The sequence below is a fragment of the Rhinopithecus roxellana genome, chromosome 9, assembly GCF_007565055.1.
Source record: "Rhinopithecus roxellana isolate Shanxi Qingling chromosome 9, ASM756505v1, whole genome shotgun sequence".
Lineage (NCBI taxonomy): Eukaryota > Metazoa > Chordata > Mammalia > Primates > Cercopithecidae > Rhinopithecus > Rhinopithecus roxellana.
In genome coordinates this window covers 115,366,232-115,382,732 of record NC_044557.1, presented here as the reverse complement: position 1 = coordinate 115,382,732, position 16,501 = coordinate 115,366,232, and the positions used below count along the sequence as shown (strand labels likewise).

The window sequence follows — 16,501 nt, the reverse complement described above, 5'->3', positions numbered from 1 at the left end:
TGTCCCTGTTAGAGCAGATGGGCCAGGGACCAGCCACACCCTTTTAGTGTCTTTTTTACAGTACAGGTATACTTTATTTGCTTTTCCCAGTCACATGTCATTTACATTTACGTGTAGATATATATGTGTGTATATACAGCCAAGTGTTTAGAATATACAATAAAGAACACATTTACACACACACACACACACACACACACACATATACATACACACAATGTATTAATCCGTTTTCACACTCTATAAGGAACTGCCCAAGACTGGGTAGCTTATAAAAGAAAGAGGTTTAATTGACTCACAGTTCCGCTTGGCTGGGGAGGCCTCAGGAAACTTGCAATCACGGCGGAAGGTGAAGGGGAAGCAAGGCACCTTCTTCACAGGCAGCAGGAAGGAGAACGAACACATGAGGAACTACCAGACAATTATAAAACCACCAGATCTTGTGAGAACTCACTCACTATCACGAGAACAGCATGAGGGAAACCACTCCCATGATCCAATTACCTCCACCCAGTCTCTCCCTTGACACATGGGTATTATGGGTATTATAATGCAAGATGAGATTTGGGTGGGGACACAAAGTCTTAACCATATCACACACACACACACGAACACACATGCACACACACACAGTGTCCACTATAGAAAATGAGCTAATTAAGTGATCAAAGACTAAGCAAGACCATTGCATTATAATGGAAGAAGGGCCATATGAAGAGCCAGAATAACTGGGTGCGAATCCTTAGTATGTCTGGGCTCCCTTCATCTCTATACCTGTTCTTCCTGAGTCCTTTTCAGGTTAATTTCCCCCTGTGTAGTCATAAGGTGATAAAGTGGCCCTGAGTATCAGTGTAGGCTTTATTCTAACCCCACAATATCTCTCCAACTGATTTTACACATGTCCATGGTTACAATTACTACCAAAACAGAATGCTCAGCAACTGATTTCTCAATCCTAGAGCTCACCCTTCAGTTCCCGGCCCCTACACCCAGCTGCCTATTTGACATCTCCACTTGCATGTTTTAAAGGTGCCTCACATTCAGCAGGTTCAAAACCAAACTTCAATGCTTTCACGTTTCTCCCTCTCCTCAGATATCCCCTACAGGAAACGAAGTGAAAAAGTCCTGGTTCCTCTTTGCAACAATGTCAGCACCATTCATTAGCCTGTGTGAGCCAGCCACCCAGGAGTCACCCTTGATCTGTCCCCTCCCTCTCCTTCTCCCCTCAGTCTGGTCCATTTGACTTCCTGGGTGGCCTGTGCAAGTCACCATTTTCTCTCACCTGGAAGCCTAGAATTACCTCATTCTTGATCGTTTCACATCTGCCCTTTGACCCTCTCCAGTCAACTGTGTTTTAAAATATATTAAATTAAAATGAAATGTATTAAAATAACATTTCAGAAATTTCTCCAGGTGAAACTTTGTTGATCGGTTGAGTTGTATTGGATAATGTGCAGTGCAGTGCAGTTTTAGAAATTAGCAATGAATCTCGTATAGAATACCACCTTCCATGATGGGCATTTCTCATGAAAATGTACAGAACAATTCAGCAAAGCCCCTTTCTAAACAATTTTCTACCCTAATTTACTGCTCTTCTGTTTTATCTGTACATGTTTTATTTCTTTCTGACTGTATGTATGACTTCCTTTCACAGCTCTTTCTTCACATATCTCTTTCTCCTGGCAGATTGTGGGTTCCTTGAGGGCATAGCTATGCCATATGCATATTTGTATCAGTGGTGGTTGAATTTTGGCACATGCTTAAGAAAAAGTTCCTGAACTGAATTCAATTTGAGTAACTACTATGTTTTTTTTTTTTTTTTTTTTTTTTTTTTTTTTTTTTAATTTTCTTTTTTTTTTTTTTTATTTTATTTTATTTTTTTTTTTTTATTATTATACTTTAAGTTCTAGGGTACATGTGCATAACGTGCAGGTTTGTTACATATGTAAACTTATGCCATGTTGGTGTGCTGCACCCATCAACTCGTCAGCACCCATCAATTCATCATTTATATCATGTATAACTCCCCAATGCAATCCCTCCCTCCTCCCCCCTCCCCCCTCCCCATGATAGACCCCAGTGTGTGATGTTCCCCTTCCCGAGTCCAAGTGATCTCATTGTTCAGTTCCCACCTATGAGTGAGAACATGCGGTGTTTGGTTTTCTCTTCTTGTGATAGTTTGCTAAGAATGATGGTTTCCAGCTGCATCCATGTCCCTACAAAGGACGCAAACTCATCCTTTTTTATGGCTGCATAGTATTCCATGGTGTATATGTGCCACATTTTCTTAATCCAGTCTGTCACAGATGGACATTTGGGTTGATTCCAAGTCTTTGCTATTGTGAATAGTGCCGCAATAAACATACGTGTACATGTGTCTTTGTAGTAGACTAATTTATAATCCTTTGGGTATATACCCAGTAGTGGGATGGCTGGGTCATATGGTACATCTAGTTCTAGATCCTTGAGGAATTGCCATACTGTTTTCCATAATGGTTGAACTAGTTTACAATCCCACCAACAGTGTAAAAGTGTTCCTATTTCTCCACATCCTCTCCAACACCTGTTGTTTCCTGACTTCTTAATGATTGCCATTCTAACTGGTGTGAGATGGTATCTCATTGTGGTTTTGATTTGCATTTCTCTGATGGCCAGTGATGATGAGCATTTTTTCATGTGTCTGTTGGCTGTATGAATATCTTCTTTTGAGAAATGTCTGTTCATATCCTTTCCCCACTTTTTGATGGGGTTGTTTGTTTTTTTCTCGTATATTTGTTTGAGTTCTTTGTAGATTCTGGATATTAGCCCTTTGTCAGATGAGTAGGTTGCAAAAATTTTCTCCCATTCTGTAGGTTGCCTGTTCACTCTGATGGTAGTTTCTTTTGCTGTGCAAAAGCTCTTTAGTTTAATTAGATCCCATTTGTCAATTTTGGCTTTTGCTGCCGTTGCTTTTGGTGTTTTAGACATGAAGTCCTTGCCCATGCCTATGTCCTGAATGGTACTACCTAGATTTTCTTCTAGGGTTTTTATGGTATTAGGTCTAACATTTAAGTCTCTAATCCATCTTGAATTAATCTTCGTATAAGGGGTAAGGAAAGGATCCAGTTTCAGCTTTCTACTTATGGCTAGCCAATTTTCCCAGCACCATTTATTAAATAGGGAATCCTTTCCCCATTTCTTGTTTCTCTCAGGTTTGTCAAAGATCAGATGGCTGTAGATGTGCGGTATTATTTCTGAGGACTCTGTTCTGTTCCATTGGTCTATATCTCTGTTTTGGTACCAGTACCATGCTGTTTTGGTTACTGTAGCCTTGTAGTATAGTTTGAAGTCAGGTAGCGTGACGCCTCCAGCTTTGTCCTTTTGACTTAGGATTGTCTTGGCAATACGGGCTCTTTTTTGGTTCCATATGAACTTTAAAGCAGCTTTTTCCAATTCTGTGAAGAAAGTCATTGGTAGCTTGATGGGGATGGCATTGAATCTATAAATAACCTTGGGGAGTATGGCCATTTTCACGATATTGATTCTTCCTATCCATGAGCATGGTATGTTCTTCCATTTGTTTGTGTCCTCTTTGATTTCACTGAGCAGTGGTTTGTAGTTCTCCTTGAAGAGGTCCTTTACATCCCTTGTAAGCTGGATTCCTAGGTATTTTATTCTCTTTGAAGCAATTGTGAATGGAAGTTCATTCCTGATTTGGCTCTCTGCTTGTCTGTTGCTGGTGTATAAGAATGCTTGTGATTTTTGCACATTAATTTTGTATCCTGAGACTTTGCTGAAGTTGCTTATCAGCTTAAGGAGATTTTGGGCTGAGACGATGGGGTTTTCTAAATATACAATCATGTCATCTGCAAACAGGGACAATTTGACTTCTTCTTTTCCTAACTGGATACCCTTGATTTCTTTCTCTTGCCTGATTGCCCTAGCCAGAACTTCCAACACTATGTTGAATAGGAGTGGTGAGAGAGGGCATCCCTGTCTTGTGCCAGTTTTCAAAGGGAATTTTTCCAGTTTTTGCCCATTCAGTATGATATTAGCTGTGGGTTTGTCATAAATAGCTCTTATTATTTTGAGGTACGTTCCATCAATACCGAATTTATTGAGCGTTTTTAGCATGAAGGGCTGTTGAATTTTGTCAAAAGCCTTTTCTGCATCTATTGAGACAATCATGTGGTTCTTGTCTTTGGTTCTGTTTATATGCTGGATTACGTTTATTGATTTGCGAATGTTGAACCAGCCTTGCATCCCAGGGATGAAGCCCACTTGATCATGGTGGATAAGCTTTTTGATGTGCTGCTGAATCCGGTTTGCCAGTATTTTATTGAGGATTTTTGCATCAATGTTCATCAGGGATATTGGTCTAAAATTCTCTTCTTTTGTTGTGTCTCTGCCAGGCTTTGGTATCAGGATGATGTTGGCCTCATAAAATGAGTTAGGGAGGATTCCCTCTTTTTCTATTGATTGGAATAGTTTCAGAAGGAATGGTACCAGCTCCTCCTTGTACCTCTGGTAGAATTCAGCTGTGAATCCATCTGGTCCTGGACTTTTTTTGGTGGGTAGGCTATTAATTGTTGCCTCAATTTCAGAGCCTACTATTGGTCTATTCAGGGATTCAACTTCTTCCTGGTTTAGCCTTGGGAGAGTGTAAGTGTCCAGGAAATTATCCATTTCTTCTAGATTTTCTAGTTGATTTGCGTAGAGGCGTTTATAGTATTCTCTGATGGTAGTTTGTATTTCTGTGGGGTCAGTGGTGATATCCCCTTTATCATTTTTTATTGCATCTATTTGATTCCTCTCTCTTTTTTTCTTTATTAGCCTTGCTAGCGGTCTGTCAATTTTGTTGATCTTTTCAAAAAACCAACTCCTGGATTCATTGATTTTTTGGAGGGTTTTTTGTGTCTCTATCTCCTTCAGTTCTGCTCTGATCTTAGTTATTTCTTGCCTTCTGCTAGCTTTTGAATGTGATTGCTCTTGCCTCTCTAGTTCTTTTAATTGTGATGTTAGAGTGTCAATTTTAGATCTTTCCTGCTTTCTCTTGTGGGCATTTAGTGCTATAAATTTCCCTCTACACACTGCTTTAAATGTGTCCCAGAGATTCTGGTATGTTGTATCTTTGTTCTCATTGGTTTCAAAGAACATCTTTATTTCCGCTTTCATTTCGTTATGTACCCAGTAGTCATTCAGGAGCAGGTTGTTCAGTTTCCATGTAGTTGAGCGGTTTTGATTGAGTTTCTTAGTCCTGAGTTCTAGTTTGATTGCACTGTGGTCTGAGAGACAGTTTGTTATAATTTCTGTTCTTTTACATTTGCTGAGGAGTACTTTACTTCCAATTATGTGGTCAATTTTGGAATAAGTGCGATGTGGTGCTGAGAAGAATGTATATTCTGTTGATTTGGGGTGGAGAGTTCTATAGATGTCTATTAGGTCCGCTTGGTGCAGAGATGAGTTCAATTCCTGGATATCCTTGTTAACTTTCTGTCTCGTTGATCTGTCTAATGTTGACAGCGGAGTGTTGAAGTCTCCCATTATTATTGTATGGGAGTCTAAGTCTCTTTGTAAGTCTCTAAGGACTTGCTTTATGAATCTGGGTGCTCCTGTATTGGGTGCATATATATTTAGGAGAGTTAGCTCTTCCTGTTGAATTGATCCCTTTACCATTATGTAATGGCCTTCTTTGTCTCTTTTGATCTTTGATGGTTTAAAGTCTGTTTTATCAGAGACTAGGATTGCAACCCCTGCTTTTTTTTGTTCTCCATTTGCTTGGTAGATCTTCCTCCATCCCTTTATTTTGAGCCTATGTATGTCTCTGCATGTGAGATGGGTCTCCTGAATACAGCAGACTGATGGGTCTTGACTCTTTATCCAGTTTGCCAGTCTGTGTCTTTTAATTGGAGCATTTAGTCCATTAACATTTAAGGTTAATATTGTTATGTGTGAACTTGATCCTGCCATTATGATATTAACTGGTTATTTTGCTCGTTAGTTGATGCAGTTTCTTCCTAGCCTCGATGGTCTTTACATTTTGCCAAGTTTTTGCGATGGCTGGTACCGGTTGTTCCTTTCCATGTTTAGGGCTTCCTTCAGGGTCTCTTGTAAGGCAGGCCTGGTGGTGACAAAATCTCTAAGCATTTGCTTATCTGTAAAGGATTTTATTTCTCCTTCACTTATGAAACTTAGTTTGGCTGGATATGAAATTCTGGGTTTAAAATTCTTTTCTTTAAGAACGTTGAATATTGGCCCCCACTCTCTTCTGGCTTGTAGAGTTTCTGCCGAGAGATCTGCTGTTAGTCTGATGGGCTTCCCTTTGTGGGTGACCCGACCTTTCTCTCTGGCTGCCCTTAAGATTTTTTCCTTCATTTCAACTTTGGTGAATCTGGCAATTATGTGTCTTGGAGTTGCTCTTCTGGAGGAGTATCTTTGTGGCGTTCTCTGTATTTCCTGAATTTGAATGTTGGCCTGCCCTACTAGGTTGGGGAAGTTCTCCTGGATGATATCCTGAAGAGTGTTTTCCAACTTGGTTCCATTTTCCCCCTCACTTTCAGGCACCCCAATCAGACGTAGATTTGGTCTTTTTACGTAATCCCATACTTCTTGCAGGCTTTGCTCATTTCTTTTTCTTCTTTTTTCTTTTGGTTTCTCTTCTCGCTTCATTTCATTCATTTGATCTTCAATCGCTGATACTCTTTCTTCCAGTTGATCGAGTCGGTTACTGAAGCTTGTGCATTTGTCACGTATTTCTCGTGTCATGGTTTTCATCTCTGTCATTTCGTTTATGATCTTCTCTGCATTAATGAGTCTAGCTGTCAATTCTTCCACTCTTTTTTCAAGATTTTTAGTTTCTTTGCGCTGGGTACGTAATTCCTCCTTTAGCTCTGATAAGTTTGATGGACTGAAGCCTTCTTCTCTCCTCTCGTCCAAGTCATTCTCTGACCAGCTTTGATCCGTTGCTGGTGATGGGCTGCGCTCCTTTGCAGGGGGAGATGCGCTCTTATTTTTTGAATTTCCAGCTTTTCTGCCCTGCTTCTTCCCCATCTTTGTGGTTTTATCTGTCTCTGGTCTTTGATGGTGGTGACGAACTGATGGGGTTTTGGTATAGGTGTCCTTCCTGTTTGATAGTTTTCCTTCTGACAGTCAGAAGGACTCTCTGTTGGTCTGTTGGAGATTGCTTGAGGTCCACTCCAGACCCTGTTTGCCTGGGTATCAGCAGCAGAGGTTGCCGAAGATAGAATATTGCTGAACAGCGAGTGTACCTGTCTGATTCTTCTTTTGGAAGTGTCCTCTCAGGGGTGTACTCCACCCTGTGAGGTGTGGGGTGTCAGACTGCCCCTAGTGGGGGATTTCTCCCAGCTAGGCTACTCAGGGGTCAGGGACACACCTGAGCAGGCAGTCTGTCCGTTCTCAGATCTCAACCTCCGCGTTGGGAGATCCGCGGCTCTCCCCAAAGCTGTCAGACAGGGTCGTTCGCGTCTGCACCGGCTCCCGCTACTTCCCCTGTTGGTCTTCAGCTGTGCGCTGTCCCCAGAGGTGGAGACTACAGAGACAGGCAGGCTTCCTTGAGCTGCTGTGAGCTCCACCCAGTTCGAGCTTCCCAGCGGCTTTGTTTACCTACTTAAGCCTCAGCAATGGCGGGCGCCCCTCCCCCAGCCTCGCTGCTGCCTTGCGGATAGATCGCGGCAGACTGCTGTGTTAGCAGTGAGGGAGGCTTCGTGGGCGTGGGACCCTCCCGGCCAGGTGTGGGATATATTCTCCTGGAATGCCTGTATGCTTACAGCGCAGTATTGGGGTGGGAGTTACCCGATTTTCCAGGTGTTGTGTGTCTCAGTTCCCCTGGCTAGGAAAACGGATCCCCTTCCCCCTTGCGCTTCCAGGTGAGGCGATGCCTCGCCCTGCTTCAGCTCTTGCTGGTCAGGCTGCAGCAGCTGACCAGCACCGATTGTCCGGCACTCCCTAGTGAGATGACCCCAGTACCTCAGTTGAAAATACAGAAATCACCGGTCTTCTGTGTCGCTCGCGCTGGGAGTTGGAGACTGGAGTTGTTCCTATTCGGCCATCTTGCTCCGCCCCGACTCCACTACTATGTTTTTATCCAGCAGCATATATTCCGTTTTTTATTTTGCACTGGAGAAATAAGACAAGAAATACCAAATGCTGATACATCTTTAGAAATGGAAATATTAAAGCAGAAATACCGGTATGTATTTTTCCTTCTATCTGTACTTGAGAAATTTAAAACTCATAAATAATAATGCACAATATAAGGTTATATTTTATATTGGTGTTTATTTATTTTATAATAGTCATGCTTTATTGACAGCTGTAGCTAGTGTATTGAGAGTCATGAGATATTCTTTAGAACCAACAACATATTTGCCGCTATTCACCAATCAGTTTGGCTTCCAATAATAAGTGAATAAAAATTAAAATGCTGATTTCCTTTCTCTTGGAGGTAGTATCATAAACTGTATTCTTCATCTGAATTCATAAAGCAAAGCTCTGAAAGCTTTTGAAGATCCCTGGAGTAACTATGTGGTGGGCAGTGGTTAAGCATGAGGGTTTTACAGTTAGTACCTGAGTTCAAACCCCTATTCAACCAGGTACTTAATAACTGTGACACTGGGCAAGCTGCTTAACCTTTCTCTATAATAGTTTCTTACCTGTAAACTGGGAACAAAAATAAACTAGCCATGAACTAACAGTGTAACTTTGGGAAAAATCATTTAAACTTCAAAAACATTGTGTTTCCTGGAAGGATTGTGACTACCGAGGTTAAAACCTATGCCTTCCTACATTCAGAAGGGCTAAAAGAATAAGTGAAAATAAATTCATGAAATGTGTATGTCCTTTTAGGCTGAAGGATCTTACTTTTCTCCTGGAAAAACAGCATGAGCTCATTAAACTGATCATTCAGAAGATGGAGATCATCTCTGAGACAGAGGATGAAGATAACCATTGTTCTTTTCAAGACAGGTTTAAGAAAGAGCAGATGGAACAAAGGAATAGCAGATGGAATACTGTGTTGAGAGCAGTCAAGGCAAAAACACACCATCTTGAGCCTTAGCTCCTCAGACCTTCAATGAGGCTTCTAATAGGGGGGTGCATGACTTGCTGGTTCTAATTTTCAGTTTAAAAAGAGTGAGGAAGAAGCAGAAATCTGATTTCACTACGTGTGAAATCATGGTTCCTGCATGCTATATAAAAGTAAACCATCTTTTATCCTCTACTCATATTTTCTACCAATCACTATGTATTGGGGATATCTTTGTAGATATGTTCAAATTGGACTTGACTTTTATGAGAGATAATCTCATTATTTGAATGGGTAGAAAATGAATTTGCTAGAACACACATTTTTAATGAAAAGAAGTAATAAATGTAACTATTAAGCTAGAATGCAAATGTCAGTACTAAATTCCTGCTTGCTAATTGCATAACATGTGATGCCCTAGAAAATAGTCACAAGTATTAATAATGCCTTAGATGATAGCCTTAAATATTAGGTTGAGGTCTATCTAACCTAAGCTGCTTCTTGGAAAGCTTCTTCATGTTGAAAGAACCTGTGGGTGGCACCATGTGCACTATTCTGTTCCTACTGTGATGAATAGCCCCACTCTTCTTGCTGTCCCCAACACACCTGATGTCACTTTGAGCCATATAGTTGAAGCAAAAATTAATAGGCCTTATCATATGCACGAATTTTACTGTAGATAATATATGTTGTTTCTGTTTTTGTTTGCCAATGAGCATAATAAATGTAAAACCTATATAGTATCTCTGTCATTATTGTATGAACCTTTGTTTGAGATTTGAAAAAACACGCCTCCATCACATATTCCCTTTTTTCTTTTGATGTCTACTCAAATCATGAATTAATTACATACCTCATCATTAATCTTTTCAAGGTCCTTCTCTTGTTTTGTCTGATTTTCTCCATCATCCTGATTTGGATGTTTATTCCTTCACTACCCCCAGGAGACATTCACTCTAATGGATATGTCTTTGGCTAAGTATGTGTCCTTGTGTTATGCTGTACAGTGTTATTTTGAGTCTGTTATTATTTACACAGATGTTATTATGCTGTAGCTTTTATTTCTGTTTTTTGATTCTTATTTCTCATCTCACTTATTTCTTATTTTTTTTTACTCATTTCTGTTTCTTACTCCTTTTCACTGGACATGATGTTTACAAGATACAATTGTGTTACTGTATTCCATCTAGTACAGGGCTTTTGATGCGGCTTACTATTTCATTGTGGGCACCCACCACACTGGACTTTTCTAGAGTTGGACAGCTTGTTTACTTCCACCTTCCTGCATACATTCTCAAACATACTGATATTCATACAAACCAGCAGAGTGCTAAGGGACAATATGTACTATTACAAAACCAGACACTTTTACATTCATGGTCCAACACAACACACGGCCTAGAGGGAATGTTGTATATGCCTTAATCTTTGATATGAATAATATCTGTGTTCTTTATGTTTCTTAAAACAGAAAGCCTGGAGAATCACAATACAGGAGCAATAACCAAAGATCTCTTGATCATAAAGACAAATGGTCTTTTCAGTCTTCCCTTTCTTCAAACCTTGTATGGCATTGCACAATATAGATATCAGTCAAAATTCACTGAGTGCTAAGAATGTGAGAAACACTGTACCATGCCTGTCGTGGGAAATATTTAAATAAACGGATTGTCTTACAACAATCTCATCAACCTGTACTCTCAAGAAGCTTATAATTTAATGGTCTTCATTGATTTTCTCAGTTCTTTCTCCTTTAGCCCCAAACACAGAACTGCTTTTCCACTGTTTCCACTGATTGCTTCTTTCTTTCCTGACTGGCTTCTATTTCCTGCCAACTAACTCCATGTGTACATCCCTGAGGTCTGTACCTGACTGTGTTTCCTCTGTTTCCTCACTTCTGCTCCTTCTCCTAAAATCCAGTCCAACATTTCTGCAGTTCTTCAAATTAATTACATAGAAACCTGAATTTGGTGGTAAGAGAAACAAACCAACTCCTCTGGACTTCCTGTTTTCCATCAGTGGTACCAGGATTCTCTCAGGCTCCTAGACTCAAAAGGACTCAACATACTAAATTGAGTTAATCTTCCTAAAGTGAAGCTCTAAGCCTTCACACCCATGCTAAAAAGCTTGAACGTTTTCTTTTTCTTCATAAGTAACCTAATCTTCTTAACCTGGCTTCTCAATCCAAATTAGCATTATCTTCCAGTATTCTTCATTTCACCCAAATTGGAAGACCATTGTTTCATGAAGACACTATGTTTTCCCAACTCCCTACCTCCAACTCTATTCTCTTCCAGCCAGAATTTCCCCTCTCTAACTCTTAAAGCTCAGTTTAAATGGCATCTTCACCTTGAAGTCTTTTCCTAATGCTCCCCACTCATTATGCTTCCTACCTCCTCTGAACTGGCACAGACTGCACTTCTCCTCTGCTACTGCAGCCTGTTAACGGTGACTGTGACTTGCCACGTCGTCCCCCAACTAGAGGGTAGACTCCCCGAGCTTAATGGGTCACTATCACCAGTAGTCTCAAAGGAGGCAAAGAATTACATCCTATTTCATTTTTTTTTCATCTTGTGGGGCTTCTAGCACTGTTCCTTGCACATAACAGATGCTCAACAAATACATATAGGCAAATCAGAGAAATCAGTGAAAATAATAAATACTGTAGACCTGAAAGACTGCAAGAAAACTGGCGCAGTCTGCCTCAGAAAAGTGGTTTAGTGTCCTTTTTCTGTTGATACTGTGTCCTAGAGAAGTTGAATGACTTGCCTCTAAGTGGTGGAAGAAGCATTAAACACCACTTTTCTGCCTTTTTGTTCCCACCGCTTCAATCTGGGCTGTTGTTTTAATGATTGTTAACTATGATTAGCATGGGCACTTGAAAGGCTTGTGTTTTGCAAGAAGCAACTTGTGCCTTCATATTGACTCTAATTCTATTGGTCGAGTGACTCTGGGCATGTGTCCTCCTCTCTAAAATGGTGGTGATAGAATATATTCTTTATGGTGTTGGTAGAATTGGACAACCACACGCATACAGAGTACCTAACTCAGTAAACACTATTGCAATGTGTTCAGGAAAACCGATTTACCTGAGCTAAAGGGAGTTACAAAGCACTAGGATTTTCACATCATACCAATTACCCATGGAACTTCTTTAGCAGTTAATTAATTAGCAGCCTGATATAAATTGAAGCTCCCATGTACTTCTGTTTTTTTTTTTTTTTTTTTTTTGAGACGGAGTCTCGCTCTGTCACCCAGGCTGGAGTGCTGTGGCCGGATCTCAGCTCACTGCAAGCTCCGCCTCCCGGGTTCACGCCATTCTCCTGTCTCAGCCTCCCGGGTAGCTGGGACTACAGGCGCCGCCACGTCGCCCGGCTAGTTTTTTGTAGTTTTTAGTAGAGACGGGGTTTCACCGTGTTAGCCAGGATGGTCTCGATCTCCTGACCTCGTGATCCGCCCGTCTCGGCCTCCCAAAGTGCTGGGATTACAGGCTTGAGCCACCGCGCCCGGCCTTCCCATGTACTTCTGAATCCCCTCAGCCAAACAAATCCTGGAATGTGTGTAGTAAAATAAAAACTTTATATTTAGAGAAAATTGTGATTAAAATATTTCAGCACCTTTGTCATCTTTATTTTTGCTTTAGACTCAATTCATTAAACATTGATGGAGCCCCAACTCCTTGCAAGTCAAAGTAAATCATCATCAATGAATATTTTTTAACCATTTTGGACATTTTTATGTGAGCACATTAGATAATAGCAAAAAGAAAAGGCTTATGAAGTTTTCTGTGTATCAGGCACTGTTCCAAGTACTATGTACTAACTCACTTGATTCTCAAAACCTATGTGGTAGGCGCTATGATAATTATCATCCTTGTTTTGTAAAACAAATCATGACACTTCTAGGCTGAGTAGCTTGTTCGAGGTCACATTGCTGAGATGAAAACTCAGGCAGTCTGCTTCTAGATTTTGTGTTCTTAATGCAAAACTATACTATCTCCTAAATAAGAATCAGACAAAAGAGCACACTTTCTTCATTGACTTTATACTTCAGAGGTTACTGAGTGGATATCTGCAATGTAACATTCATAGGTAAGGGCATTTTAAGGTTAAGAGACATGGGATACCACAAACAATAAAAACAAGTGAGCAGACATTGAAGTCAGGAAGCCTGAGTCATAGACTTCAGACTTAGGGCATAATTGTTAAATACAGCTGAGTGAAGTTGTTTAACCCATCATGAAGTTTAAACCATCATGAAGCCACAGAGTGAACTAAACTGGGCTGATTTCTAGAATCTGAAGCAAGTCGTCTTGTCATTTGGCTCTGATTTTGCTTGATAGTTTTAGTGAAGTGATAGGAGACAACAGAAGACAGGAAGATGTGGGCTACCCCTTGCCATTTCCAGCTCCAGACACCCTACGCAAGGTGTCCAGCATTTCCACAGGTTTCTAGGAGGCAAAAGGAAGCATGATCCTGAGCTGCAAACATCAACAAGGAAACCGCTGAGGGAAACCTGGGCCTTTAGGGGTGTAATTGATACTGAGCTGGAACCAAAAGACCTCATTGAGACCTCCCTTGTGTGCAGGAGGATCTCTCATCTGAGGAAAACCTACAGCGACATTAACATATGCTTCTGTTCCTTTTTCTATTGAGATTTATCGAGAATCTGCAAGTCCAAAGGCAGATGGTGGCACTTATTTAAAAAGTTTTCATTTCAATTGCTTCAGATAATACAGACTGCCAATAAATAGATGCACAAAACAGGTGTATAAAGTGGTACGATAGTCCTCCCTTATCCCTAGTTTCTCTTTCTAAAGTTTCAGTTATCCTCGGTCTACCACGATCAGAAAAGAGGTGAGTACAGTACAATAAGATATTTTGACAGTAAAAGACTACAGTCACATAAATTTAGTATATTGTTATATAATTGCCCTATTTTATTATTAGTTAATATTATTTCTTTTTATGCCTGATTTATAAACTAAACTTTATTATAAGTATGTATGTATGTGAGAAAACATAATGTGTGTGTATATATATATACACATATGTATATACATATATATGTGTATATATAGGGTGTATATATACAAAAATGTGTACATATGTATATACATATATATGTGTATATATAGGGTTCAGTGATATTCATGATTCCCCCCACAGAGAAGGAAGGAACACTATACTTTTATGTGAATCACAAATACTTAACAGCTTAAATAAGACATAATCCGCTCTCCAGAACCAAGTCTGAAAAACATAAGTATTGAGGGAGAAAACTCTCAGAAGAGACAGTTATCAGAGGTAATTTGGGTTGTTTTAAAAATTCATGGGGAGGAGGATGAAGAAGATGGAGATTATCGCTCATGGGCAGCATGTCTGTGCTTGTGTCAGTACCAGCAAAACCTAAAAGGAAAACTTCACCTGCACCTTCTAAACTTGCAACAATCTAATTTGAAGCAATAGCAAGGGTCAGGAATCTATTAGAATAACAACCAGCTCTTCTACAGCCCCACAGGAACAGTTACTCTCAAACTCAAATTTCTTAACAAACATTACTGCAGGCATATTCCAGATGCAAAGCAGGGATCTTCGGTTAAGGCCTTTCACAAAAGAGAAAAATATGAGGAAAAACCAAATGGTTCAACAAAGGCAGTTTGTTTTTCTGTCTACAAGTCAACTCAGTAATGGCAAACCCCCTGTAAATCAGTGGAGATCCACAGGCCTTGCAGATGGCAGATGCAGATCATTAATTCTGAAGGAACCAAAACTACCTAAGGCCAGGGGAAGTGGCTCATATCTATGATCCCAACACTTTGGGAGACCACAGTGGGAAGATTGCTTGAGTCCTAGAGTTTGAGACCAGTCTGGGCAATATAGTGAGACCCCCTATCTACAAAAATTAAAAAAATAGCCTGTCATGGTGGCAGGCACCTATAGTCATAGCTACTCAAGAGACTGAAGTAGGAGGGTCACTTGAACTCAGTGAGGTCAAGGCTTCAGTGAGCTGTTACTGCACCACTGCACTCCAACCTGGACAACAGAGCAAGTCCCTGTCTCAAAAATAAAAAAGAAAAAGAAAAAAAACTCTCTAAAGAATTCATAATTGAAATAATCCAGAAGCTGAGGTTCAAGACTGCAGGTGTCTGTACTTTCAGGATACCACAGGCAGATACAAAATCTTTCATAATCCGATAAACCTCCAAGTACCAAGTTTTCTGTGATGAGTGGTGTTCACAGTCCTTGAGATACAGGTTAGGTCGTGTAAATAACTAAAACCAGTAAGCCAAACTGCAGTCTTCAGCAAGGGACTTAAAATCTCTTCTACCCCAGCAGTCTCTTCTACTCCAGCAGTTGATCAGCAAGCATCTTCATGACCCAGATGGTTGCCTTTCAAATTCTGAGTGTGGTAAAAGAAACCAGAAAACTCTTGGAGAGCTATAATACTGAATTGTAAAAATGTGTACATTTGTCACCATCCAGTATCACTTTGAAAACTTTCCCAATTATAAATATGCTAAAATCACCCAAATGTAAGTAAGATGGAAAATTTATTAAATCAAATAGTCTCTTTATTTGTCGCAGGGCAAATGCTGAAACTGGGGCTCAACCCAGGAGTCCACAAGAGTTTTTAGCTTTCTGCAAGAAAAAATTCAAGAGCAAGCCAATAGAATAAAGTGAAAGCAAGTTTATCAAACAGTAAAGGAATAAAAGAGTGGCTACTCTTCCGGCAGTGAAGCCCTAAGGGCTGCTGGTTGACTATTTTTATGGTTATTTCTTGATCATATGATAAATAAGGGGTGGATTATTCATGAGTTTCCTGAGAAAGGAGCAGGAAATTACCAGAACTGAGGGTTCCTCCCACTTAAAGACCATATAGGTTAACTTCCAGATGTTGCCATGGCATTTGTAAACTGTTGTGGCACCAGTGGGCTCTTCTTTTAGTATGCTAATGTATTATAATTAGAATATAATGAGCAGTGAGGATGACCAGAACTCACTTGTTTTGCCATCTTGGTTTTGGCGGATTTTCGCTGGCTTCTTTATTGCATCCTGTTTTACCAGCAAGGTCTTTGTGATTTGTATCTTGTAAAACCAGTCCTGCTGAACTCCTGTCTCATTCCCAAGTATAAAACCGAGTTGTGCCTCTAAAACCTCTATAGCATCACTGTCTAGTGGTCAGCTCTGCCATTCCTTCTCAGTTGATAAGATGATGAAATGGCCCTTCGCTCATCCAAATTACTGTAAACTTAACACTCAGTGTGCAAGATCTGACTGTACCTTTTAACATCCTGTTTCTATGCTGCCACATCAGTTCTTCAAGTTGATAAGACACAAGTCCATAAAGGACACTGTCAGTAAATAACCAGCCAGAGGATCAGAGATTTTGAAAGTTTCCATCAACTAGTGAATGCCAACGCACAGAGCTTTATCAAACCTTTGAAATATGTACCATGATACAAAATTAATGTGCAAA

At 40.2% G+C, this 16,501-nt stretch overlaps 1 protein-coding gene and 1 long non-coding RNA gene across 2 annotated transcripts in view; one reads left to right on the top strand and one right to left on the bottom strand.

The window, feature by feature from the left end:
- The window catches only part of TRPA1 (transient receptor potential cation channel subfamily A member 1), a 60,309-nt gene extending 49,608 nt beyond the window's left edge, over positions 1-10,701 (top strand). Inside the window, exons 26-27 of the mRNA XM_010358799.2 lie at positions 8,091-8,188; positions 8,845-10,701. Coding sequence (XP_010357101.1) covers positions 8,091-8,188; positions 8,845-9,055 — 309 coding nt within the window. The 3' untranslated portion in view covers positions 9,056-10,701. The remainder of the gene's footprint in view (positions 1-8,090; positions 8,189-8,844) is intronic.
- The window catches only part of LOC115899690, a 280,503-nt gene that overhangs the window by 80,622 nt on the left and 183,380 nt on the right, over positions 1-16,501 (bottom strand). The gene's annotated exons all lie outside the window — the stretch shown is intronic.